Raw genomic sequence first — 27,926 nt, forward strand, 5'->3', positions numbered from 1 at the left:
ATGGCCAACATAGGGAAGGTTCTCGCAACCATTAAGGCTATCATCACTCGGCTCGTGTTTGCGTGTCACGGGATCATTGCGATCTGGCAAGTTACGGTATTCAAAGACAGCTTGGAGTATTGGTATTTAGCTTCGCCGATTTTACTTTTAATTTTCGAAGGTGTCTTCACATTGACGATAAAGGAAAACCAGGAGTGGAAATGGTGAGTGTGAACTGATTTATACATTTTTAAATAATAAGAAAATAATTGAAGATCGAATTTAATTGAAATGTTAGAGACGTTTCTAAAGTAGAGAACTTATATTTTAGCCACGTGAACGCACGTTATATTTATGATTAATCGTCACAGACTATATGAGCGTCCGTGTAATTGTAATTATTTTATTTGCTATTTTTTTACAACTATGTTAAAGAAAGTAACACTACTTGCTGTAGCAGCATTTTTACTGTTTACAGTTTTTGAATAATTTGTTGTTAATTCTACAATAACACTCAGATTCGTGTACATTAAACCAAATAAGTCTTTATTGTTGTGAACCCATACGGGCATTTTTGAATTGTCATTTTACAGTACTAAGTTAAACGTAAAACTACGGTTCGGAATGAAAGGAATTCTAACGAAAAGAACCTGCAAGAAATTCAGTAGTTAGGTACTCATTTTCACCTTTTAAATAAAATATATATATATTTTTTTTTATATCCTAGTACATTTTTTCACACACGGCCATCTGATCCCAAATTAAGCTTGTACAAAGCTTGTGCTATGGAAACCAGACAACTGATATACTACATATACTACTTTTCTTTTGTAAATACATACTTTTATAGATAATTACACCCAGACTCAGGACAAACAGACATGTTCATGCACACAAATGTCTGTCCTGGGTGGGAATCGAACCCACAACCTTCGGCGTGAAAGGCAAGTATCTACGAACCACGCCAACCGGCTCGTCAAAATATATAGTTAACTATACATATCCTGCTTGGAAATCAACAAATATTAACTCCACGTTCTTTTATTATTCTATATATATCTGTTAAGCTTTGATGAAATTTATTAAGGAGCGGGTTTGAGCCAAGCAAGGACATACCTACTTTTTTATCTAAATCCTTCCCCTATTTTCCATATCGAGCGAAGACACAGGCGAAAACTAACTTAATAATAATAATTCGTATTACATATAATATTTTATTACAAGCTGAAATTCAAAACGATTTTCTATTTAAAGCCAGTCAAGTTAAGGAATGATTCCTAATTAGGGGTGTGGATACATGATATGACAGCCGGAAGTGCCATTAGAGCGAACACCGACATTACAAACCGAACATTAGCGATGGAAAGAAATCGAGAATAATTAAGGACAATTGTGTGTGATTTTTTTAATTTAAAATATGTAGGCAGACTGGCAAAATTGTCATATAATAGTAAGTTTATCATCGCCCATATATATTCGTATGGTAAGAAGTATTACTATACCTCATGTCACCAATGCGCCACCAACCTTGTGAACTAAGATGTCATGTCCCTTGTGCCTGTAGTTACACTGGCTTACTCACCCTAGAAACCGGAACAACAATGGTCAAATCAATTCTTCGCCCGAGTAAACAGGATGCTTCTAGCAAGCGTACACCCCAGACCGTGTTAATGTCATCAGGCAAGTCAACGGTCAAACGCTTGTCTACATGTGATAAAAAAAAATATACTATATATAAAAGCATTGCACTTACTCATCGATTCCCAAAAAATCTACCACCGTTTCGGAAAGAAACACCTCAGTTTTGAGAGAACTGACGAAAGAAACACAATGCGATTATATTTTTTTAACAACAATTGTATTAAAAAAACAATATTTTAGCGAACGTTTCATTGGTCAGTTCTGTGTAAAGTTTCCGCTAGTTAATTATTTATAATTTATTTTAGGGTTATGTGGAAGCCAGTGTCATATGAAGTGATCATATATTCTACCGCTAAACAGAAATATTTAGTGTTGTTGAGTTCCGGTTTGAAGGGCGAGTGTAGCTACAGGCACAAGGGACATAACATATTAGTTCCCAAGGTTGATGGCGCTGACGATGTAACGGTTAATATTGCTTTCATCGCTAATGTCTATGCGGGCGGTGGCTTATCATCAGGCAGCCCTTTTCCTCGTTCGCCTACCTAGTTTCTAAGCTTTAATCTTCAATATAAACACTGATGGAAGAGCAGCGGAGCATGCTTATTTATCTCTATATATATATCTAACTTAGATAAATAACATATCTAACTTAGATAAATGACATAATAAATATTCATTTAATTATATATTAATTATTAATATATATACATAGCATCCAGAAGTGAAAACTTCATAAAAACATCGAATTGGTCTTTTTAAAAATAGAACAGCAAATCATACAAATTGATGTTAATAACTCACTCAATTACTCTTAAAAATCCAAATATCACAATTGTACACATTACAAATCACAAGTCGCGCTAATAATTAATTAATTGCCTTACCTCTCTGTTCACAAACAAAATGGCGGTTCGAAATTAGCGCGCCTTTTTTTTTACAACGCTGTTTTATGAATTAAGGAATCTCCTAACTATACATATTTATTTAATCCCCTTTATTTGTGTAATAAAATCCAAGGTGTTAATGACCTCTAAACGTTGGAGGTCGGATAGAGTTGACATTTGTAGCTTTTGTGAAAGCTCGCTCAACTGAAACGTACCTTGACAGGGTGTAGGGGTTAAATAAAACTACACGGAGTAACTATTACAAAATAGTTTTATATTATTTTAAGCAGTTCCTAAGTAATGTTATATAAGATAATGTTTAAATAAACAATATAGGTTATACTGAAACGAAAACTCAAACCAAAGGAAGTATTTTTTTTTTGTTATATGTACTAAATTATTGTAACTTTAGTATTTTTTATTCAACTTTATACCTTGCGACAGCCTATGAATGTCGCACTGCCGGGCTAAGGCCTCTTCTCACTTTTTGAGGAGAAGGTTTGGAGCTTATTCCACAACGCTGTCCCAATGCGGTTTGGTAGAATACACATGTGGCAGAATTTCAGTGAAATTCGACACATGCAGGTTTCCTCACGATGTTTTCCTTTAACGTCATGCACGAGATTAATTACAATACACCATTTACGTCTAAATTGACCCTCATACGTAACATTTTTTATGATAAGACCATAGACAAATTAGTACTTTTTATAGTTTTAACATATCCCTAAAATTATCCACAAATTGAGCGTAAAGCTTGTGTTACATCGCTAAGTGGCACATTAACCATTGTGCTATTGACGCTTTATAATTTCTCTGCTCGTAAAGGAAACCATTGTTAGGAAACCTGCATATTTTATCCCAGAAAGCATTCAAAATGCCTTAGTTGTTCAATTCAAAATATCAGTAAAGGAACGCTTGTGTGCTAGGGGTTTACACAATTATTGAATTTATGGATGATAGCACAACTTGGGAATGAAACGATCGCCGCATGGCTATTTCTCAACCGTACCGTACCGTAACAGCCTGTGAATGTCCCACTGCTGGGCTAAAGGCTTCCTCTCCTCTTTTTGAGGAGAAGGTGTGGAGCTTATTCCACCACGCTGCTCAAATGCGGGTTGGTGGAATACACATGTGGCAGAATTTCAGTGAAATTAGACATATGCAGGTTTTCTCGCGATGTTTTCCTTCACCGAAAAGCACGAGATGAATTATAATCACAAATTAAGCACATGAAAATTTAGTGCTTGCCCGGTCTTGAACCCGCGATCATCGGTTAAGATTCACGCGTTCTTACCACTGGGCCATCGTGGCTCATTATTTTTAAACACAACTTGATATAAAAAAGCCCGCTGAGTTTCTTTCGCCGGTTCTTCTTACGGCTAGGTGATTCTTTCCGAACCGGTGGTAGTTTCTAATATAACTATCAATAAGGAAGTGTAATGCTTCTATGTTGAATAAAGTATACCCTTTCTCAAGCACAAGAGGAGTAAACCAAAATAAACAACTTTGACACCGATTGATTTGATTCGATCATTGGTCGAGATCTTGAATAATCTATGATATTCACTATGGGTTCGCGAGAAATGGCGTTTTAAATGTCCGCGAAGTTGTAATCGGAACTTCGAAAGTTAAATTAATATGATTATTTATATATATAGTTAAGTGGAATAGTGTTGTATTAAAATAAAGGTAAATTAATCAAGAACTGTTTGTAGCTGGGTTCGCAACCGTACGATGATTATCGTACAAGTACGATAATTTCATAACTACGTACGATGTAAGATGGTACACTTCTATTGTACGTGGATTGTACGATAATTCCACTATGATGCAAAATTTGATAATTACACTGTCAGCGCCATCTATTCGCTCATTTATTTCTTTGGAAAATTGCAGCCGCTTCATGGAGCGTTCTTTTCATTGGTTGATACTGTCTGTCGATCAGCGACCAATACCGATATCTTGCTTTGATGCGGAGTGTTGGCAGTTACTGTCTTTTTGAATTTGATCATTACAATATTTCGCGTATATATTGCGTATTTTTTGTTTCTTATTTATTTTGTTTGTCTTTTACAAAAAGATTAAAAATAGTACATGCAAAGTTAAGTTTTATAGATATTTGTATAATCTGTTCTCGCAGATATAGAATGTATTGAATTAGAATTTTAATATTAAATTTTGCCAAACGTTCTTTGTATAACTGTCTGTGCGAAAAATTCTTTTCATGAAAAGCAAGATGTTTCGTGAAGGCTCGTTGAATACTCTCAATACGCTGAGAGTGTACGCTATAAAATGGATTCAAGACAGCTACGTACTAATGAATTGTACAAGAGTAATTTAGTTTTCCCTGAAAAGCCTTGAGTGTTCCGCTTGATGAAACCAAGATTTTGAGCAGCTTTAACAACTATATTATCAACATGAGTTACAAAAGTTAGACGCCCGTCAATAGTGACTTCTAAGTCTTTAATTTGCGATAACTCTTGTAATATTTTATTTTCAATTGAGTAACTAGAAAGCAGCGGTTTTTTCTTACGAGTAAATTTTATATGAAAACATTTGCCTACATTAAGAGTCATATTGTTGAGATGACACCATGCAATAATATTGTTGAGGTCGTATTGTATTAAATCTATGTCTGAGTTGGATTTTACTGTTTTGTATATTTTGAGATCGTAAGCAAACAATGAACACTTACAATACTTTATATTCTCAGTTATATCGTTTATAAAAACAAGAAACAAGAGTGGACCCAAATGTGAGCCCTGTGGAACCCCACTTTTAGCAAAATATATCTGAGATTCAAACTCAGTTACGGCAACTATAAAAGATCTTTGTGTAAAATATGACAGAAGCAATCTACGTAGAGCAGTTCCCAGGCCATACTGATGTAATTTTTTAAGAAGTATTTGATGATTTACTTTGTCAAATGCGTTGCTGAAATCAGTATATATAGCATCTATCTGGTCCCCCCTGTCCATCGCTAATGCCAAGTCTGAAGTAAAAAGTGTTAGATTAGTTTGAACTGATAACCCGTCTCTAAAACCGTGTTGCGAATGTGTGATGATGTTGTTAAAATGTTTATTAAGCAAGGGATACACAAGGCTCTCAAACAGCTTAGAAAGACCGGAGAGGATGGAGATTAGACGGTAGTTCTTAATGTCCGATCGGTCTCCTTTTTTATAAACTGGTACTATTCGAGCTTTTTTCCATTCCTCGGGAAAAATACCGTTTTTTATAGAATTATTAAAAATTAACGTCAATGGAAAAGCTAGAGCAGAGCCGCATCTTTTTATGAAAATAGGTGGAATTCCGTCTGGACCCGCACCTTTTTAAGGTTTTATTTTTTCTTAAAACCTCTGCTACATTAAATGTTATTTTAGTAAGTGTTGCAATTTTGTAATGTGAGTTATATATGTGTGAAGTAATTGTACATTATTTGGGGTTATCGTGTGTGTACATTCATTAGGATAAACAGAAGAAAAGTGGCTTGCGAAAAGGTTGACTATTTCTACTCCTGAACTAGTGCTAATGCCACCCAACGACATAGATGTAGGCAAAAAATTTACGTTACGTTTGCTTTTATAGTAACTCCAAAAGGACGTCGGATTCTTGTGAATATTATATTCGACGTTTCTTTTGTGGTTATTATAACAACTATCAAATAAATCATGGCAGCGACTACGCAATATTTGAAATTCAAGTTTATCCCTAGGGTTACCATATTTTCGGCCCAATTCTGTGGAACGTTGGCTTCCTTCCTTCCTACCCAACGTGGGAGGACTGGGATCGCTATGCCGGTATAGTGAGGTCGATGGCCCTGTACGGTGCCCCGATATGGGTGGACGCACTCACCGCACAAAACCGGGCTCTCCTGCGGAAGCCGCAGAAGGTCATAGCGATGAGGGCGATCAGGGGATATCGTACGGTGTCCTGGACAGCGGCGACTCTCCTCGCGGGCGACCCGCCCTGGGAACTCCAGGCGGAGGTGCTCGCGGAGGTGTACCGCTTCCGGGCCGAGGCGAGGGAACGTGGCGACCGTCCAGGGTCGGCGGAGGTCGGGCGGATCAGGGCTCTAGCCCAGCAGGCCCTGATCACCCGATGGGAGGAGGACCTGGGGTCCCCCACGGCGGGCCTGGTGACAGTGGAGGCGGTACGTCCCTTGAGTTGCTGGGTCAAAAGGAAACGAGGCACGCTCTCGTTCAGGCTGACGCAGGTGCTTACCGGACATGGCTGTTTCGGTAAGTATCTGCACGAGATAGCGCGGCGGGAGGTGTCACCCTCCTGCCACGAGTGTGGTCCGCCATTCGACACGGCGCATCACACCCTGACGGAGTGTGAGGCCCGCATAGGTGGGCCAGCCGTCAGATCACCACGGTAGCATGCGAAAGCGATCCCGTGGCGCTCCTCGTTAAGACGGAAAGGGTACCGCTGGTTTTTTAGTGGGTATCCCGATGTTCGGGGCGCACTCGGCGCCTTGGACACCGGCGAGTCCCACATACCCCCCACTGTTCCCGTAGGGGAAACGCGTAATGCGTTTTTCCAGCGTTAAAAAAAAAGGGTTACCATATTTACGATATTTGGTATGGAGTTTCTCTTTCTCCTTGAGTAACTTAGGAAAGTTGTGTTTGAACCATTTAGGATACTTAGAATTCCGTAATTTTCGCTTAGGTACTAATCGCTCTATTATTTCATACAGAGTGCTGTAAGTATCTCTATCATATCATATCTCATTAACATTATTACAATTGGAAAATTTATAGTACCGATCAATATTTTTTAATTCGTTACCAATCTCTGCATAATCAGCCTTATAAAAATTGTATCCTATACAGATTTTGGGTCGGATGTATGATATATGAGGGTACGAGACACTTATTAACAGATTAGGATGATACTGATCTAGTCTACTTAACAAGTCAAATGGCTTAGTCAACGTTACATTAACCATATTCGTAATTACCAAGTCTAAGACTCTGTCATCACAGTTCTTAATATTGTTGTACTGGTGCAAGTCGTAAGCAGACATGAAATCAATTATCGAGTAACCGAGAGCGTTATGATAATTTTAATAAGCCGAGATGGCCCAGTGGTAAGAATGCGTGAATCTTAACCGATGATTATGGGTTCAAACCCGGGCAAGCACCACTGAATTTTCATGTGCTTAATTTGTGATTATAATTCATCTCGTGCTTTACGGTGAAGGAAAACATCGTGAGGAAACCTGCATGTGTCTAATTTCACTAAAATTCTGCCACATGTGAATTCTACCAACCCGCATTGGAGCAGCGTGATGGAATAAGCTCCAAACCTTCTCCTCAAAAAGAGGAGAAGAGGCCTTAGCCCAGCAGTGGGACATTCACAGGCTGTTACGGTTATGATAATTTGATGGAATCATATACGTACAATCATCACCTGCATTCCATTCAATAGTCTATATTAAAATCGCCTATTACTATTACATCATCAATTTGATTAGTAACATCTATATTTTCAAAAAAATTTTTAGCATTTTCTACTTTTACCGGTGATGGTATGTATACAACACAAAGACCGACTTTTTTAACCGAATCACTGGTTATGTCTAATATAACAAACATCATTTCATTGTCAGTCTTCCAATGACATACTCGGCAAGAAAAAATATCTTTAGATATTGTAATTAATACGCCTCTTCCGTCTTTTTTTGAGAGTTCCGAACAAAATCGATCCTTCCTGTATACTATATAGCGCGAATCAAACGGCTCGTTACTCGAGATTGTGAAGTTCAACCATGTTTCAGTAAAAACTAGAACTTTATAGTTACGTTTAAAGACATTTATTATCTCAAAAGATTTACATTCAAATCACTTACAGGAAAATTACAGAACAATAAGAATAAAAAAAGGATTAGAAAAGAAAAGAAGGTTAGAATTTAGGATATTTTTCAGGATATTGTTCGTTTTTGTTCTTAAGCCTCTTACGTTTTGATAGTATATATCTAACATTTTGTTAACTTAACACCCATAACACTCGTAGAATAATGACGTCAGTTTATAAGCTTCAGACAATTTTCATTCTTGATTTGTTTTGCCTGGCTGAATTCATCCTTACGTACAAAGATTCTTCCATTTCTGACCCAAGTAAAGCGGTATTTCATTTCCTTGGCTCTAATGCGTGTGGCTGCGTGAAGTGCTTTATTTGATGGCGATAAATGTTCTGAAGCATATATGGGTTTACATGTCCCTCCAATTCCGAGATGATGTGAATTTAGTTTTTCTTTAGAATTTTTTTTTATTGAATTGAGCAACAGCCGCTAACATCGCGTCTCGTCTGTCTCTCTCTCTCGTATGACTTGCACTTTGTAGCTTGACGATGACGGATCGCGGTTTCTCAGTGTTTCGGTTAAATTACTCAACATGTTTTATGTCGTCTTCCGTCAAAGGTTTTACACCAACATTACTTAATTGAACAATTACATTTGATAATTTTTTATTTCTATGCTCAGGAATACCATTTATCTCAACATTGCACTCCCTCATATGCACTTCTACAGTATTTAATCTAGAGGTTAGGTCTTTTACAGAGGATTTAAGATTATAATTTTCACGTTTTAGTTGGTCAACAATGTTTGATTTTTCCTCAAGTTTTGCTTTCATTTGCTCCTACTGCGCATTAATAAAGTTTAGTGATTCACAAAAACCTCTTATTTGATCATTAATAGTATTTAGCTGCGTGTTTCCTAAGTTCTGTAATGTTGAAGCTAACTCTTGCTGTATAATGTTACGAAGTTTACATTCTGTGAGGTCTATATTATCGACTTTATATTGAGTATTGGTACATTGTGGTGATTGACTCAGCTTTTTACGTTTCGTAACATAAGATACTTCCATAATGTCCGTGGAAGATTTGTTACAATCTTCTAGAGCGGTGACTGACCTAACAGGTGTATGTATGTTTCCTATTTTTGGTTGCTTATATTTTTTTTTTTTTTTATAGAATAGGAAGGTGGACGAGCATATGGGCCACCTGATGGTAAGTGGTCACCAAACGCCCTTAGACATTGGCATTGTAAGAAATGTCAACCATCGCTTATAGCCAATGCGCCACCAACCTTGGGAACTAAGATTTTATGTCCCTTGTGCCTGTAATTACACTGGCTCACTCACCCTTCAAACCGGAACACAACAATATCAAGTATTGCTGTTTTGCGGTAGAATATCTGATGAGTGGGTGGTACCTACCCAGACGGGCTTGCACAAAGCCCTACCACCAGTAAATTATTTAAACATTCAGGGCACTTTCCAGTTATTTTTTTTATGTAAATCCATTTGGTGGTCTCAGAGATACATTACCGCATTCAATATCATATTTCGCTTTGCAATCAATGCTAGTAAGAAATTCTTTTTTTTGGTAATGTCGTTTTGCATCCAGCGCAAATATTATTTAAGGGAGTATTGTACATTTTCGTAAGTAAATCTTTGTTACAAAATTTCTAATGTTAATAAGTATTAAGCAGAGACTGAGAATCGAACTCGTGTCGTCCTTTATAAACTGACTTGAATCACACGATCAACGACCGGACCAAGCCCTTATTAAGTTCCTAACACGAATTTTATGGTCTCTTTGTACTCAATCCTTTTGTATTATTAATGATCGGTAGATAGTGAAATGTTTATAGCAAAACACCCGCCACACAAAAAAGTCTCACTATTTTGTTCAGATTAGATTGTATACGAAGTAAGCCTTACTAAAAACACAATTATTAACACTGTCAATATTGATTTAATTTAGCTGATGATGTAATATTGACTTAATTAAAAACCAACTTGTCTTTTTTTTCTAACGCAAAGTACGAAATGTTAATGTCTTTTGAGTTAATTGTTATTTCCTTTTTTTATAAATAATACGATTTCCCAATTACTAATTAGTCTAGATGATATTCAACAACTACTGATTTGACTTTTTTGCACTTTTAACCATGAAAACATTTTTTAATTACGGAGCTGCTCGTAAATGCGCCACAGCAGTGGCGCCAGTTATATAATATATAACAATCTCGTTGTCGTCGACTGTCTCGTTGGTCTAGTGGCTTGATGTAAGGTCGCAGACCCGGAGGTCCTGGGTTCAATTCCCAGGTCGGGCCAAAATTCTCAGTAGCAACCCGGAGTCTGGAAGTTGGAAGTGTGTACACTCCCGTGCCTCGGAAAGCACATAAAGCCTTTGGTCCTGCGTCTGAACTCTTTTCGGTCGCGTCGGATATTTCCTGCGTAATTGGCTAATCACTCTTGAGATTGGCCGCCGTGGCCGAAATCGTTCTAGAGGACATTAATATATAACAAAATACATTAAATATTGTTCATATATATACCAATATTTTTTATTTGTATTTTTTTTAGTTTACAACTGATTTAAACTATAAAGAAACATATTATTGTGTTTTTTTAATGTATTATAATCATTATGTACGATAATTTTGATCCATATATAATTTAATGGCCCTGGTACAATAATTGCCTGGCTTTAGGTTGAGAACACGCCTTTATAGTGCGTAATACATAATTTGTAAATCTACGGTTTGCTTACCTTTATTCATACTCCGATTGGAATATATTGATTTTGATTTGTCGGATGAAAATCCCTATCAGCTCCAAGCCTTATCCTCAAAAGGATGAAGGCTTTAGCTTAGCAATGAGATAATTAACTGATGTTATGTTACTTTCCATATAAACAAAAAATATACTGAAACTGTGGTACTTTGGTTTAAAATTGAAGAAAAAATATGCTAAAATTATAGTAGTGGAGCCGAGATGGCCCAGTGGTTAGAAGGCGTGAATCTCAATCGATATTCGTAGGCTAGAACCCGGGCAAGCACCACTGAATTTTCATGTGCTTAATTTTTGTTTATAATTCATCTCGTGCTTGACGATGATGGAAAACATCGTGAGGAAACCTGATGTGTCAAATTTCACTGAAATTCTGCTACATGTGTATTCAACTAACTCGCATTGGAGCAGCGTTGTGGAATAAGCTCCAAACCTTCTCCTCAAAAGGGAGAGGAGGCCTTAGCCCAGCAGTGGGACATTCACAGGCTGTTGCTGTACTGTTCTGTATGGTAGTGGGATTTAATTGAATCTTATAAAACGACGATTTAACAGTGCTCGCAATAACATCGATTAAGGTATATTTTGGTTTTGTTAATACGTTGTTAAATGTAAAATGCTAAAATAATTATTGTTGTAAATGCCTGTAATATTGTATCACAGTGCCTACTTATTGTTGTAATTTTTTGTTGTTTATTTTGTGAATGCTGCTTTTTATGTCAATAATTTTGATTACGTATATTAATTAAATACAACATTCTTAATAATACTGCGAATACGAATGTGGGCACGAGGCTTTTTTATCTGTATAATTTTGTATTTTATATACATTAATTTCTTGGTTTATTATAGTATTTTTAACAATGGCTTGATTGATATTTAAAATACATTAAAAATCATAAGTAAATACGGCGTATTACTCCATAAAAAATTAAACAGATAATACAAAAAGATGGAGTTAGTATTCGTTGATTAATGAATTCTATGCAAGATAAATAATTTAATCGTATTTAATTAACATAAATATTATTATAATATAATTCTTAGAAAGGTAACTACTGTGTTTCTTGCCGGTTCTTCTCGGTTGAACTACCATTCCGAAATTACGTAGTTTTATATTTAATTTAAAATTTTGATTTTATTAAAAGACGTATCCGAGTTTGACATTTGTTTATCAACGTGATTTGAACACGCATGTGTATGTGTGTGCGTTATTTATTATGATTTATATACGCCTATTAATTGCGACAGTGATATATAAATTTAAAAAAATCCTTATAAATATTAAGCTGAATACATTTATACCTTGTTCAAATTTAAATTTTTCATGTTTTAAAAAAAAACGTTTTGTTCTAGGTTTTGCCCATCAGTGTTTATATATCTCGGTTTGGTTGTGCCGGCGATATGGTTGATAGAATTACACAAGGTCGATCTCCGTTTACAGAAGAAGACAAATATCACTTATATAGAGGTAAGAAATTAATGTCGATCGTTTCGTACTAATTCACTTTGGTGGCAGGGCTTTGTCAAGACCACTTTTCACTTTTTTTTCTTTTTGTTGGGTTACCCACTCATCTTGTATTCAGCGCTGGGGTAGAGCGAGAGTCAGGTGGCAAAGGGCGCCATAAATCAAATTTGAAAAACAACTGCCAACAAATAAAATTTTGATGGCGCCTTTTGACGCACGGGGGTGGTGTCCCATTTGTCTGTAGTTACAGTGGCTTCATCATCCTTCAAACCAGAACACGATAATATTAAGTATTGTTATTTGGCGGTAGAATATATAAACGAGTGGTACCAATCATTAACACCAAGTACTACTGGAGATATGTCAGTAGTTTCTTTTTCGATATTTATCTTGTTGGCTTAGTAGATAGAAACGAGTGTTTTTAACGAATCATGATTTCTCGAATGAGCGTTCGATTTTACTTTACTTAATTCGTTTTTTTTTTTTGGTCAAACAATACATCCAACGGAAATCTCGCGTCGCGTGATATCCACCCTACACTTTGGAGCAGCTTGGTGACAAAATCGCCTGACCTTTTTTTTTGAAAGAAGAAAAAGAAAGAGAGGGAAAATGTGACCATTTGATTAATTTAGTTTAAAATTCTAGACAGAGATTCCAATTCCTGGAGCGACCAAGATCCCAACAGATATGTGGGTGACCCTGATTGAACAGTTCCTGATGCTGACCCTCATCGTGGGGAGATGGCTGTTACCCAAGGGTGATCTGACCAGGGACCAGCTAAGTCAATTACTTCTGGTATACATTGGTAAGAATAGCTTTTACATATTATACATATTAGAAAAAATATTTTCCCTCCGTGTCTGTATGTTTGAACGCGATTAACTCAAAAACTAGTGAACGGATTTTAATACGGTTTTCACCAATGGAATGATTCATGAGGAAGGTTCAGGAGTATATTTCATTATGGTTTTGTGTAAATTGACTGAAGTATGGCGATGATGGAGCCGAGATGGCCCAGTGGTAAGAACGCTGAATCTTAATCGACGATCGTGGGTTCAAGCCCGGGCAAGCACCACTGAATTTCCATGTGCTTAATTTGTTTTTATAATTCATCTCGTGCTTGACGGTGAAGGAAAACATCGTGAGGAAATCTGCATGTGTCTAATTTCATTGAAATTCTGCCACATGTGTATTCTACTAACCCGCATTGGAGCAGCGTGTTGGAATAAGCTCCAAACCTCCTCCTCAAAAGGGAGAGGAGACCTTAGCCCAGCAGTGGGACATTAACAGGCTGTTACTGTACTGTACTGTACATATACAGACAGGTCTTACATACACATGTTTTGATAGTACTTAATCGCTCGCGATTTCACCCGTATCAGAGGGAGAGGGTCGGGTAATCGGTAAAAAAGTAGCCTATACCCATCCTTAGGGTGCAAGCTTCTTACCAAATGTTATCAAAATCGGTTCAGTGGCTTATAGACAATTTTTGTTCGCATTAATAATTGTATTATATATTTGATATATACCATATAAATTAAAAAAGTTATTTCATTTTAGGTACAGCGGCCGATATAATCGAGTTCTTCGATTCTTTCAAAGATGAAAAAGTTGCCACGGAGAAGGTCCTCGTGTTGTTGACATTAGCGATCTGGTCGTGGTCCCTCGTGCAGTTCACAGTCGTCCTGACAGCGACGAAGTCGCGGAAGACACGCGGGACAGCCAATAGGTCTGACATGTACGTATGTGGAGCACGCATGCTACACGCACACGCACACTGCACGCGGGTGGACTGGAGACAATATAGAAATGTCAATTTGACGTTTCTTTTTTTTTAATTCGCGTCTAGGTAGCGAAAACATTTCACACAGCCTAGAGAGGTTTATTTATGAAATGTCAAAATAATCATATTTGTATCAATAATTAAATTTATTTAAGATTGAAAAATATTAAATTATAATTCTTTAATATATATTTCTTTTTAATTAATTACTTCTTATTGATTCTCAATATGTAAATAACAGATTATATTAAAATTTAGTTCTCTTAAATGAAATTAGTTATCGATTTTCTTGTCGTCTTCTTGCAAACGAAACAGTGTCTCCTCTCCAACAGATTTCAAACATACATAATCATTATATACACATACTCTTTATATATACATACTCATTATATACAATTAAACATTGTACATTTGAGTTGTATATTAATAAAGATCCTTGACAAAAACGTATTCATATAACCCTTTAACAGAGCTAAATCAACTTGGTGATGTTTTACGTTTGTCACCAAGTACCGTCAGCGGATAAAAAAATTAACAAATACATTTATATATTTTTTTAATTATAGGTAACTAATATTATATATATTAATGGTAATTTTTAATCATGTGAACAAACTCCACTTAACAAGCACGTTACTTCTAATAGACCGGGAGATTCCAGGAAAATAAGGAAAAAATAAGAAAACAGGAAAATAATAAAAGGAAAATAATGGTCATTGCGCTGGCATCGGCGGCCCGATCGTGTTGGTGTTAATCGAACGTGTCCGATAAATTACGAGTGTTAAACGATTTGTTCCACAAATTCTTGTATTTTCCGATAGTCGATGAAATAAGAAATAGCCTACCAGCATAATGGTATACTTCTCCGGTGTGACTTACAGCCCGCCATACCGATTAGAACACATTAATTTAAAAAAAAAAAAATTGTAACTGGCTAATTTTTGCACAGCCAAGCAACATCGAGTAGCGATGCGCAAAAATCACCATGCTATACCTTTCCGACGGTTCCAAATGGCCGCCATGCCAACACAAAGGTGTATTTTTTGTTTTACAAAGTGATGTACCAGCCTTTATATTTTTTACCGGTTCTTTGTATGATCATAAATAGAAGTCTAATAATGCCTGTGTGTGCGTATGTGTGCAAATATTTCTCCATTCCTCTACATTTGTGGCATTAAATTTTCTCTGAAGATTTATTTTACTGAACAAGTATTTTGGTCAACAACAAACAAAAGTTAACAAAGCCAAAGGAACTAATTATGGAAGAGGTTGTATATATAGACATATTTCTAATATTTCAGCTAGATTTATTGAGTACAATATCGGCTTCTAATTCTCATATATTACTTTATATATTATATATAAACTTATGTATACATATATCTTACTGTCACGGATCTCAAATAACTATTCACAATCATATAATAGCCACGCTTGTTGCCTTTAATGTATATTATATATAATTGTACATAACGTGATTCGCTTCATGTAATATATAACACGATTAATTTTAACATTATAATAATAATAATATTAAGTAATCCCGTTTCACGTTGTACGTGATGAGTTATTTATCGAGGACTCCTCGATGCTTTGAGGAGATTGGAACAATCACTAGAGGTTATAAGGGAGAGTTCAATTTTTTAAATTATTTATTAAAGAATCCTCAACTGCTAACACATTGAAGAATAAATATTTGCGTGAGTCCACGTTGATATTTTGATTTTTCGCATTGTTCTGTGACGACAAAATAAGGTAAAAAAAGTAATAGCTTGTAAATATACAATTTGATGGTAGAACTCACCATATATTCTGCCGCAATAATACTCAGTAGCGTTTCGGTATGAAGGCTGAATGAAAAAGTTTAACTACAGGCACAAGGGACATAACATCGTAGTAGTAAAAAAAAGTCCCCAAGGTCGATGGCACATTGAGAGTGATGACCATTCGCCATTAGGTAGCCTATTTTCCCAGCCGCCTATTTTATAAAAAAACAAACGAACTACTTAAGTTAAATAAACCTTTTTAAGTGTAAGTTTTGAACTTATTTATTCATTGCTTTTATTTTATTATATTCTCCTCCCTATATAAAGGAGAGACAGTCCAGCAGTGGGATTCACACAGACTGTTAGACATAAAGATACAAACGTAACAGCTCTTTTATTAGTCAAGCGGATTTGTGCGAGACGAACGTACAATCCTAATTTAAGATTCAAATATTCTGAGTCATCTCGGTTCCTTATAATTTTATTTATTCAGAATTACCAGTTAACAAATTAAATGTAAATATGACGTGCAAAAGAGACAAAAAATATCTAGTGAAAAATAAAAAAGTGGTTAGTGTCTAGTGGCTAGAACGCGTGAATAATAACCGATGATCGTGGGTTCAAACCTGGGTAAGCACCACTGAATTTTCATCTCGTGCTTAATGGTGAAGGAAAACATCATCGTGAGGAAACCTGCATGTGTCTAATTTCATTGAAATTATGCCACATGTGTATTCTACCAACCCGCATTGGAGCAGCCTGGTGGAATAAGCTCCAAACCTTCTCCTCAAAATTGAGAAGAGGCCTTAGCTCAGCAGTGGGACATTACCAGGCTGTTACTATAATTAAAAAATAATTATATATATATATATGTTTTATTATATATAGGAATACAAGCACCGCGTGCTGTTGCTCCATCGAAGTGTGTGCTATAATCATGAATATAGCGTTGCAGGACGCGCCATTTTTAGCTTTTCGACTCCTAATCATCGCTCACTATAAGATTATCAATTACATGAATATTTTCTTCACTTGCAAGAATACATTGGTGAGTATATGTCGATCATACTTGGTGTTAAGTATGACCACTCATCACACACTCAAGCGGCGAAAAGCAATACTTTGTATAGTTTATTTTTTACTGGTGGGCTTTGTGCTTCCGTCTGGGCAGGTACCACCCACTCGTCAGATATTCTACCGCAAAACAGAAGTACTTGGTATTGTTGTTTTCCGATTTGAAGGATGAGTGAGCCAGTGTAATTACAGGGACAAGGGACATAACATCTTAGCTCTCAAGGTTGGTGGCGCATTGGCGATGTAAGCGATTAAAATTTCCAACAATGCCAATGTCTATGGGCGTTGGTAACCACTTATCATCAGGTATACTATAATAAAAAAAGTCTTATCATGTAAGTTTGATGGGGTCTGACGATGAGCCAGTACAGGATATAATATCTTAGTTACAAGGACGCATTGATGATACAATGAAATATAGGTAATACTTGGAGCCCTATATTTTTAGTCTGCTTACCTATATGAATTTAAATAATGTAACGGAACGCTCGTGTGCTAAAGGTTATGCAATGAGTAAGTTCATGGGTGATAGCAGACTTTGGGAACGAAACGATCGCCTCCTGGCTGTTTCTATGTTATATTGAAAATTTGTAAACAAATCCTGCTGCCTGTTATACTAATTAAGTAAAGTAAGGTTATGTTATTGAAAATTATATATAATGCTTTTTATATTATATACTTTTATATATCTCCAGGTAATATTACTCCAGATATATCGCCTCTATGTATTACACTTAGAGAGAGTCGATGAAGTGAACAGCGGTTCCGTATATAGAAAGAAACACAAACATAAATCTAACGATAGGACAGAAAGAGACAAAAAACATAGGTAAGTGACCTTTAACCTATAAAAGTCCCACATAATATATGTACATGAGGAGTTTATACATTTTATATTGACGTTTATTTAAAGATATAATGAGAAATTATTACTAAAAACGCGATTTGAACCTGTGTGCACACTCTTTAATGACATTTCGTTTCAGAAATAAAAAAGCGAAGAAGAACAAAAGGCGGCACGAAACTGGTGAAACTTCGATATCGGTGATAAGCGATCCCAGGAGACAGGATCGAGTTGAAACCGGTCGGATCCGGTGAGTACGGTTTCAATAACTGAATACGTTAGTGGATATTAAATATATAAATATTGTAATATTGTTGCCGGTTGCCTTTTTTTTATAGGAAGCCAACACAATGTACAATGTTTTTACATGTCTGTCCCAGAAAATAACAATTCCAAATTATGACTTATTAACACTATACATCGCAATTATATCCTAACTCATAATGTAATTTCACATTTTCATGTGTGTATGTATGTATATTTAACTATATCCCTAGGTAAAAATAGAGTTTCCGATGAACCATCTGCCTCAAAATTAATTTCCAGTAGAGGATGATATTTATCAATAGAGCAAACATGTGTGGTATCTTGGACATTGATCTTAATAATATTAGTAAAAACTAGGTCTAAAACTTTTCCGTAAACGTTATTAGCTTTGTTTATTTGTGATAGGCCGGTTAAATCCATAAAATCCTGGACAACTGCGTTAGTTGATGAGTTTGTGTTATGTACATATAATTTTTTTGAATTGTTTTCACTAGAAACTCACTGTATAGATGGTATATTAAAGTCACCATACATTAATGTTTTTTTTTTGTTATAGAATTATTTTTTCTATATTTTGTATAAAAACATCAAATATTTCCGATTTTAAAGGAGAAGGTAAATAGAGTGCACAAATTGATACAACGTTATTTTCTATAATTACGTTTACCCAAAGATCCTCATACTTCGTTTCCCACGCACTCGTGGGATTTTTTGGGAGGGTTCACTAACCCTATAACTTTTAAGTTTTTTTGATATTGCCAATAAACCCCCCCCCCCCCCCCACCATCCACCTTTGTTGTTTCAGTTGTTTCTCTGTCCCGTTTGTATACGTTATACCTGTCATCTATAAATTCATTATTATTTATGTGTCTATTTAGCCACGTTCCTGTAAATACTATCATATCAAATTCCGTATTAAGTAAAGCACAATAAATATATTTAGTTTTAGTCCTTACACATCTTACGTTTTGATAAAAAATATTTAAACTATTAAACATTAAGTACAAAAGGTATTTTATCTTTGTTTATATTTGCTTGTATGGAAACCAGACAACTGATATACTGCGTATACTTTTCTTTTGTAAATACATACTTATATAGATAATTACACCCAGACTCAGAACAAACAGACGTGTTCATGCACACATATGTCTGTCCTGAGTGCGAATCTTCAGCGTGAAAGGCAAGTCATCTACCAACCTACGCCAACCGGCCTGTCAATTAACTAACATATACCTATTCGAAGAGCCAAATTGTATTTCTAAAAAAATATAAAATAACTAAGGAGTGAATTAAAACGTCTGAACAAATTTGGATGCTCCGTTTAATTGATTATTGAAATACATGTTTCCCACCGTCTAAACTAACAAATGTTTTTCCCATGAATTTATTTGCTTAGTTAGGTTTTCCAGTAATCCAACGACAAAATGCACTGATGCAGTTTTAGGTTTTTATTGTAAATGTTCTTCGTGGTACTGGTTGCATAACTACCTTGCGACTGACTGTCAATACTCAATGAATCAATTTAATAATAACAAAATGAAACCTTTGTGTTGGTATACAAGGCGTAGACTGAAACGCTACGACCTTTTCACCAAATTGTCAAAATCATATTGTTCAACTTTTTTTATGGTCTTTACCTTTATTACGTCATATTTTTTTGATTAATAAAGTTCCTTATTATTATCTGTTATTATTAATCAAAGATATTTTACACCGTATTTATATTCTACTACCACAGATAATTAAAATTTTTAAAGATTTGACATATTCCTAAAAATGACATATAATATTTTTTTTTTTTGTATTTATTTATGTCGTATAACAATTTTATCTAATAATTTAGGATTTTAGTGAATAAGAGGCTATGCTTTGATTTTATATCTGTATATAATCATAAGGGTTGTTTTACTATTTAACTATTAAGTAACTATTAAGTTTTTTACCGGTTTTTGTTTATATAATATATATTCGGAATAATAATCGAGTACTTTTAAGAACTTACTTAAACAAAGTACATATATTCTGATTTTGAAAAGATTGCGCGAATCTCTTTTGTTTCTGACTATCGCAATTTCGGGCTATTACCGTATAGTCTATGTAACCGTGGCTATAACTCAGGTCATTCTAAGCTGTTAAAGTCGTTTGGCGCGCCCTTTGCTAGGGTTGAGCGAGTGTCGATATATCGATACAATTTAATGTAAGCGATTAATATAGTTTTTATTATTATAATAGCAAACTGGCTCATGTAACCTGATGGTAAGTCACCGACCATAGACATTAGCACTGTAAGAAATATCAATCATCCCCTATATAGTTAATGCGCCACCAACCTTGGGAACTAAGGTGTTATGTCCCTTGTGCCTTTAGTTACATTCTCACACGCTTCAAACCGGAAAACAACAGAACTAAGTATTGAATTTTAGCGGTAGAATATGTGATAAATGTGGGTGGGTGGTTTCTACCCAGACGGGCATCACAATGCCTTCTCATCAAGTAAATGGCTATTAGAAGCGGTTTTTTTATTGAAAATAGTATAACTAGGCAGATGAACGCACCCGTATGGCGTTGATTGTTACATATGTCCCCAAATGTTAGATGCCATTTTTTTTGATGAATAGGAACGAAAGTTGTTACTCAAAAGTATATACAAGTTAAAGTTCGCGATTTCGTCCACGTGTTAGGGAAAGGGGGTTAGATGTTTGGTAAGAAAGCCTTCCTTCCTTGGGATTCAAGCTTACTTCATTTCAAGTTCCATCAAATTCAGTTCAGTGGTATATATATACATGAAGGCGTAACGACAGTAAGAGTTACTTTCAGTATATATATTTTTCCTGAGACATTTTTCACACACGGCCATCTGATCCCAAATTAAGCTTGTACAAAGCTTGTGCTATGGAAACCAGACAACTGATATACTAAATACATACTTATATAGATAATTACACTCAGACTCAGGACAAAGAGACATGTTCGTGCACACAAATGTCTGGCCTGGGAATCGAACCCACAACCTTCGGCGTGAAAGGCAAGTATCTACCAACCACGCCAACCGGCTCGTCAAATATTTGGTATTGCTATATAAATATGGGAATATAATCTATTTCATATGTTGCCACCCACCTTGGAAGTGGACGTGGATTGCACCGCTTCGCCTTATGATAGCTAAGCCAGTAAATGAAAGATGTCTGTAATGAGTGACACATAAACTGGTATATATACCGTAACAGCCTGTGAATGTCCCACTGCTGGGCTAAAGGCCTCCTCTCCTCTTTTTGAGGAGAAGGTTTGGAGCTTATTCCACCACGCTGCTCCAATGCGGGTTGGTGGTATACACATGTGGCAGAATTTCAGTGAAATTAGACACATGCAGGTTTCCTCACGATGTTTTCCTTCACCGTAAAGCACGAGATGAATTATAATCACAAATTAAGCACATGAAAATACAGTGGTGCTTGCCCGGGTTTGAACCCACGATCATTAGTTAAGATTCACGCGTTCTTACCACTGGGCCATCTCGGCTCTGGTATATATAGGTATTCATAATTTAATCACTAAATATTGTAAAACAAATATCACCGCTACGCCTGTCTGTCTGTCCGCGTTAAACTCAAAAGCAACTAAACTGATTTTCATATGGTTTTCACCGATAGACAGAGTGATTTAGGAAAAAGGTTTAGATCTATAAATCATAAAAAAGATAGTGAAAATTGGCTGAAATATGACGATGATTGTTGAAATTATCAGAAAAATTTTACTTGTGGTAGAGCTTTGTGCAAGTTCGTCTGGGTAGGTACCACCCAATCAGATATTCTACCGCAAAACAGCAGTACTCGATATTGTTGTGTTCCGGTTTGAAGGGTGAGTGAGTCAATGTAATTACAGGCACAAGGGACATAAAATCTTAGTTCACAAGGTTGGTGGCGCATTGGCTATGTAAGATGGTTGACATTTCTTACAATGCCAATGTCTAAGGGCATTGGCGACCACTTACAATCAGGCTCATATGCTCCTCCGCCTTCCTATTCTATAAAAAAAAAAACATGACGATGGAGTTTGACACGCCGCGTAAATCAAAGTAAAGATTTATATGTATTACGATATAAACTTTTTATTTAAATCCATTAGGTAAATATATATGAATAGTAAGCATTTTATCGTTTGCATTGTTTATATAAACACTATCCCATCACTAGAAATAGATATTTGGGGTTCCCCGTGTCAAGGTGACTCGGCTCGCCCGCTTGTATTGTAGGCAATTTGTAAATAATATTATTATAAACGACGTATCGTTGCCCGTGAACACCCACTTTTATTTTATTTATTTATTTAAAACAAATCGTAAGACACACAGATAAGTGCAGAGTGTTACACAATTACAGGTATTTAAAACAATCTAAACTAATATTATAAATGTGAAAGTAACTCTGTTCGTTACGCTATAACGGCTAAATCACTGAACCGATTTTGATGAAATTTGGCATGAAACAAGCTTGAATCCTAAGGAACGACGACTTCGAGCGAAAACTAGTATTAAATTAAAAAAAAATCACTCTTTAAATTAAATATTAACGTTCTTACTAATTATAAACGTTAATGAGCTCTTGTGTAAAGCACTTCTCTCTTTCTGTCATTATAGATTTGACGTTTAAAAGAAAATGACAGCATCACGTTCATACGTGATGCTTAATGACATTTATATAATGGCTGTCAAATCTTAGATATAACATAAATTAAAAAAAAAATTAAAAGCAAAGACAAGCAATTCTCATTCTCTATATATAAAGACTAAAATAATTATAAAATTTGACTGGCCGGTTAGCGTGATTTGTATATACTTGCCTTTCACGCCGAAGGTTGTGGGTTCGATTCCAGGACAGATATTTGTGTGCATGAACATGTCCGTTTGTCCTGAGTCTCGCTGTAATTATCTATATAAGTATGTATTTACAGAAGAAAAATAGTATACGTAGTATATCAGTTGTCTGGTTTTCATAGTACGAGCTCTGCTTAGTTTGGGTCAGATGGCCGTGTGTGAATGTCCCAGGATTTTAAAAAAAAAAAACCATAATCATAAATGCTACTCAATGTATTATTTCCACTATATGTCACTGTTACTTTTCAAACCAGAATATAACAATATCAAACCGTGTCGGTACGAAAACCGCACCAAGTTTTCACAAGATAGTGAAATTTTGAATAATTGGTTGAGATTTTGAATAATCTGTGGTATTTATCATGAATTAAATATGGGCGAAGTTGTTCTCGAAACTTTGGTAGTAAAATAAAAATACAATAGTGTTGTTTTATAAATAAAGACATATTAATAGATAACTGTTCGTAGAGCTGTTAGCGAATCGCATGAAATATTTCAATCTAAGGTTTCTTTATAAATACGGCTTCTTCGATTGGAATAATGCATTTGGCATCCAGAAGTGAAAACTGATTTTGTAAAATCATCGAATAAGTTTTTTTTTTAAATAGAACAATAATTCTTCTTAAATATCCAAAATAAAACAATTGACCACATTCAAAAAATCACAAGTCGCGCCAATAATGAATTAATTACTTTAACTTTCTGTCCACCAACAAAATGGCGGTTTTTAATTAGCGCGCGTTTCTATTTTTTTAACAACGCTGTTATATAGATCAAGGAATCTCCTAACTGTATATATATTACGTTGAATGGAGTTTCAATTAAGCTGTTTATACTGTAATTTGTGTAATGGTTCGCTGTTCTGCACACATCGTTTAGGTCTCAACATCGTTTGCTTTGCTAATGTTTTAAATTTCCAAGTAATCCTTTTAATTAAGCTATAGTATTTAATATATTAATTATAACAAAACTCTTTGCTAAATTAATTAAAATTAAATAAATTTTAATTAAATAATGCTGTTAATGTTTCATTAATGTGAAAAATTTAACATGACGGTTATTAAAACAATATATATTTAAATAAAACCAATATGTATTATAAAGGTTCATCTTAACCGCCTCGTTGGTCTAGTTTCTAGATATGAGGCTGCTGACCCGGAAGTCCTGGGTTCAATTCCCAGGTCGGGCCAATAAAAAGTTTTCCTCTCAGAAAATTCCCAGTGGTAGCCCGGGGTTTGGAAGTTGGAAGTGTGTATACTCCCGTGCCTCGGAAAGCACATAAAGCCGTTTGCCCTGCGCCTGAACTCTTTCCGGTCGTGTCAGATTGCCGTCCCATCGGATTATGAGAGTTAGGGAATAGAGAGTGCCTGTCTTTACGCACACACTTGTGCTCTATAATATCTCCTGCGCAGTTGGCTAATCTCTCTTGAGATTGGCCGCCGTGGCCGAAATCGGTCTGGAGGACATTATTATTATTATTAAAGATCCATTAATATAATATAGCAACTAAGTATATAGTACATACACACACAAGGAAAGAGAGTGGCGGAGAGTCATGACGTCATAAGAAAGCGTCAAGACGTTTGCCGTCACGGCACACGAATCTTACTCCCGCGTCAATAGATGTTTCACAACATAATAATTATTGTTTTAAAATTTCAGAGCCATCATTCTTACGAATACAGATGAAATCAAAGAATTAGAATTGTCGAAATTCTTTAAGGAACAAGTTGCCGTTGAAAATGAAAAGAAAAAGTAAGTATCTAATGTATTATTCGTCTGTCACATCTGCGAGTTGGGTTTTAAGTAAAACTTCCTTGGTCGCGGTTATGTATGTATATCTATTGTCTCTGTTTATTTAACTATACACTATTTACGTGTTAATAATTATTGTCACTTAGTTAACTGACATAGACACATACATGTAGCACTTATCAAGAATATTGGGATGAGGTCATAGACAATTTACTCATTTTTCTAAATTTGACATATTTCAAATAGTATATAACCTATTCCAACCACAACAGGAATAGCCCCCAACGAATTAGAAACCGATATCATTGGTTACCGATATCAATTGACGCGAAATCATTGGTCGATATCGTGAATAATCTATAATGTTCCCTATGGATTCACGAAAAAATGGCGTTTTCAATGTCCGCAAAGTTGTAATCGGAATTTCGAAAGTTAAATTAACGTGATTATAACTAGTTAAGTGGAATAGTGTTGTGTTGTAATAAAGGTAATTTAATCAAGAACTGTTTATAGTGCGTAATACAGCATAACAATTAGAAAATCGCATGCAATTTGTAAATTTACGGTTTGTTTACCTTTATTCCTACTCCGATTGGAATAGGGTATAGAAGTAAGACGAAGTACCTTCGTATATAAAAAGTATTCTTCAAAATGTATTTTTAAATAATACGGTTAATTGAATTTAAAAATAATAATTGATGAACGCATAATTAATTTCAAGCAATTTTAATGAACAGTAATAGATCTGTCATGGGCTTCTTTTGTTTATGCTATTCTTTTTACGCGCGTAATTGTTATCTGTCCGTGTGAAATATCACGTAAACTGTGAAGGATTTATATCGCATAATTAACCAATTTGAATTGTCCTTTTCGTACCTTAAAGTAAAAAAAGTAAAGTAACAGCCTGTGAATGTCCCACTGCTGGGCTAAAGGCCTCCTCTCTCTTTTTTTGAGGAGAAAGTTTGGAGCTTATTCCACCACGCTGCTCCAGTGCGGGTTGGTGGAATACACATGTGACATAATTTCAGTGAAATTAGACACACGCAGGTTTTCTCACGATGTTTTCCTTCACCGTAAAGCACGAGATGAATTATAAACACAAATTTAGCACATGAAAATTCAGTGGTGCTTCCTCGGGCTTGAACCCACGATCATCGGTTAAGATTCACGCGTCGGCTTTTTTTTTTTGGTCGTAAAGTGGGGACTAGTAAATATTATAAATGCAACGGTGAGTTTGTTTGTTAGTTACGCTTCTACATCTTAATTACTTAACCGATTGTCATAAAATTTTGCATACCTACACTTTGTCAAAGTTTCATAAATATTCACTCTTTTCCACTCATGCGTGGGCGGAAACCACTATAATTATATTTTAATATATTTTTTAACATCTTACAGACCAAAAAGAAAACAGAAATCGGAGACCTCAGAGGAATCTTTAAACAACATTCATCACACAACCGACGACTCCGGCATTTGACATCATCGGGTCCGCCGCGAGAGTCCGAAGCGGAGCCCTAAGCATCGAGACAAGAATCGGCAAAGGGATAAAAAGAAAAAAAAACGAGACACAAGTGACAGTTCGGACACTTCAAGTTGAACGCATTCATAAAACAATCGTGGGTTTTAATTAATTATTGGCGAACCATACTGGTTACTTTTGACGTATTCGATATTTGAATTTGTCAAAGGTTAACAACTTATTTGTCAAGGCGAAACGTCGCAGTCATTGAATTTAGTGTTGCTATTAAAAAAATGGATGACGACGTTTGCAATTGACAATTGTTTTTTAAAATATCATATATATAATGTGCTTTCGATGTTAATGAAATAATGTATTTTTACTGTAAGAATATGATAAAAAAAAACTAATTCCTGATATATTTGGATTTATAATTGAATGGTAAAGAATGTCAGATGAAGAATTTCAAAATGGCCTCTTTAGAATTTTGACGTTTTTGTATTTTTATTAATTTCCAGTCTTCTATACCTTTTAAAACATATTATTTACTGTAAGGGTAACTAATAAAACCTTCACACTTAGCCTTCATTAATTGCCATTCATTAAGATGCCATAGATTACTAATTTTCTCGGTCTTTATAACGTTGATTAGCTACTGGGGATCAATTCTACTAACAAATTGTCACTTTATCGCAATCGAATCGTAACGTAACTATTGCAACAAAAGTTAACAATGAAGTTTTGACATTACGATAATTTTTACCATCATTTCCGGTTCCGATCCGAATACATGTAGAAAAGTTAAAAAGTTGGAGAGTAATTGAGTCAATTCGAATAGATATTTATTCGTATTTCGCTCTTTCCGTCAATATTGATTTGACATTTGAAAGAAGAAGACAGCATTGTTCAGCTAATCAGCCGCTATACAACGTTTATAATTAAAGCCGTAATTAAAAAGCATATTATTCATAATAGTGACTCTACTCGTACATACATTATATATGACGAGCCGGTTGGCTTGTTTGGTAGATATTTGCCTTTCACACCGAAGGTCGTGGGTTCGATTCCCACCAAGGACAGACATTTGTGTGCATGAACATGTCTGCTTGTCCTGAGTCTGGGTGTAATTATCTACATAAATATGTTTTTACAAAAGAAAAGTAGTATATGTAGTATATCAGTTGTCTGGTTTCCATAGTACGAGCTCTGCTTAGCTTGGGATCAGATGGCCGTGTGTGAATAATGTCCCAGGATATTATTATATATTGATGTTAAAAAACTTAATGGTTTTAAAAACATATTATAGAATAACTTTAATTATATATTAATTAGTATTTAAATATATGTTGTAATTTAGACAACTACGCTACTGCCTAATGTTAGTAATCACTAAATATTAATAAACAAACAAACCCGACGCGTCTGTCTGTCTGTACGCGATAAACTCAAAAACTAGCGAACGTATTTTAATACGATTTTCACCAATGGACGGAGTAATTCATGATAAAGGTTTACCTGTTTAATTCATTAGGTATTTTTGTGAAA

At 35.3% G+C, this 27,926-nt stretch overlaps 1 protein-coding gene across 1 annotated transcript; it reads left to right on the forward strand.

The window, feature by feature from the left end:
• Positions 1-27,639, forward strand: LOC126779834 (transmembrane protein 26). Its single transcript, XM_050503955.1, has 10 exons — positions 1-203; positions 12,443-12,557; positions 13,200-13,359; positions 14,115-14,274; positions 16,773-16,802; positions 17,001-17,151; positions 17,873-18,006; positions 18,164-18,271; positions 24,827-24,919; positions 26,318-27,639. The coding sequence occupies exons 1-10, from the start codon at positions 1-3 to the stop codon at positions 26,397-26,399; spliced, it is 1,236 nt and encodes a 411-aa protein (XP_050359912.1). The 3' UTR covers positions 26,400-27,639.
• The last annotated feature ends 287 nt before the right edge of the window (positions 27,640-27,926 follow it).

Source organism: Nymphalis io, chromosome 30 (genome assembly GCF_905147045.1).
Source record: "Nymphalis io chromosome 30, ilAglIoxx1.1, whole genome shotgun sequence".
NCBI classification, from domain to species: Eukaryota; Metazoa; Arthropoda; class Insecta; order Lepidoptera; family Nymphalidae; genus Nymphalis; species Nymphalis io.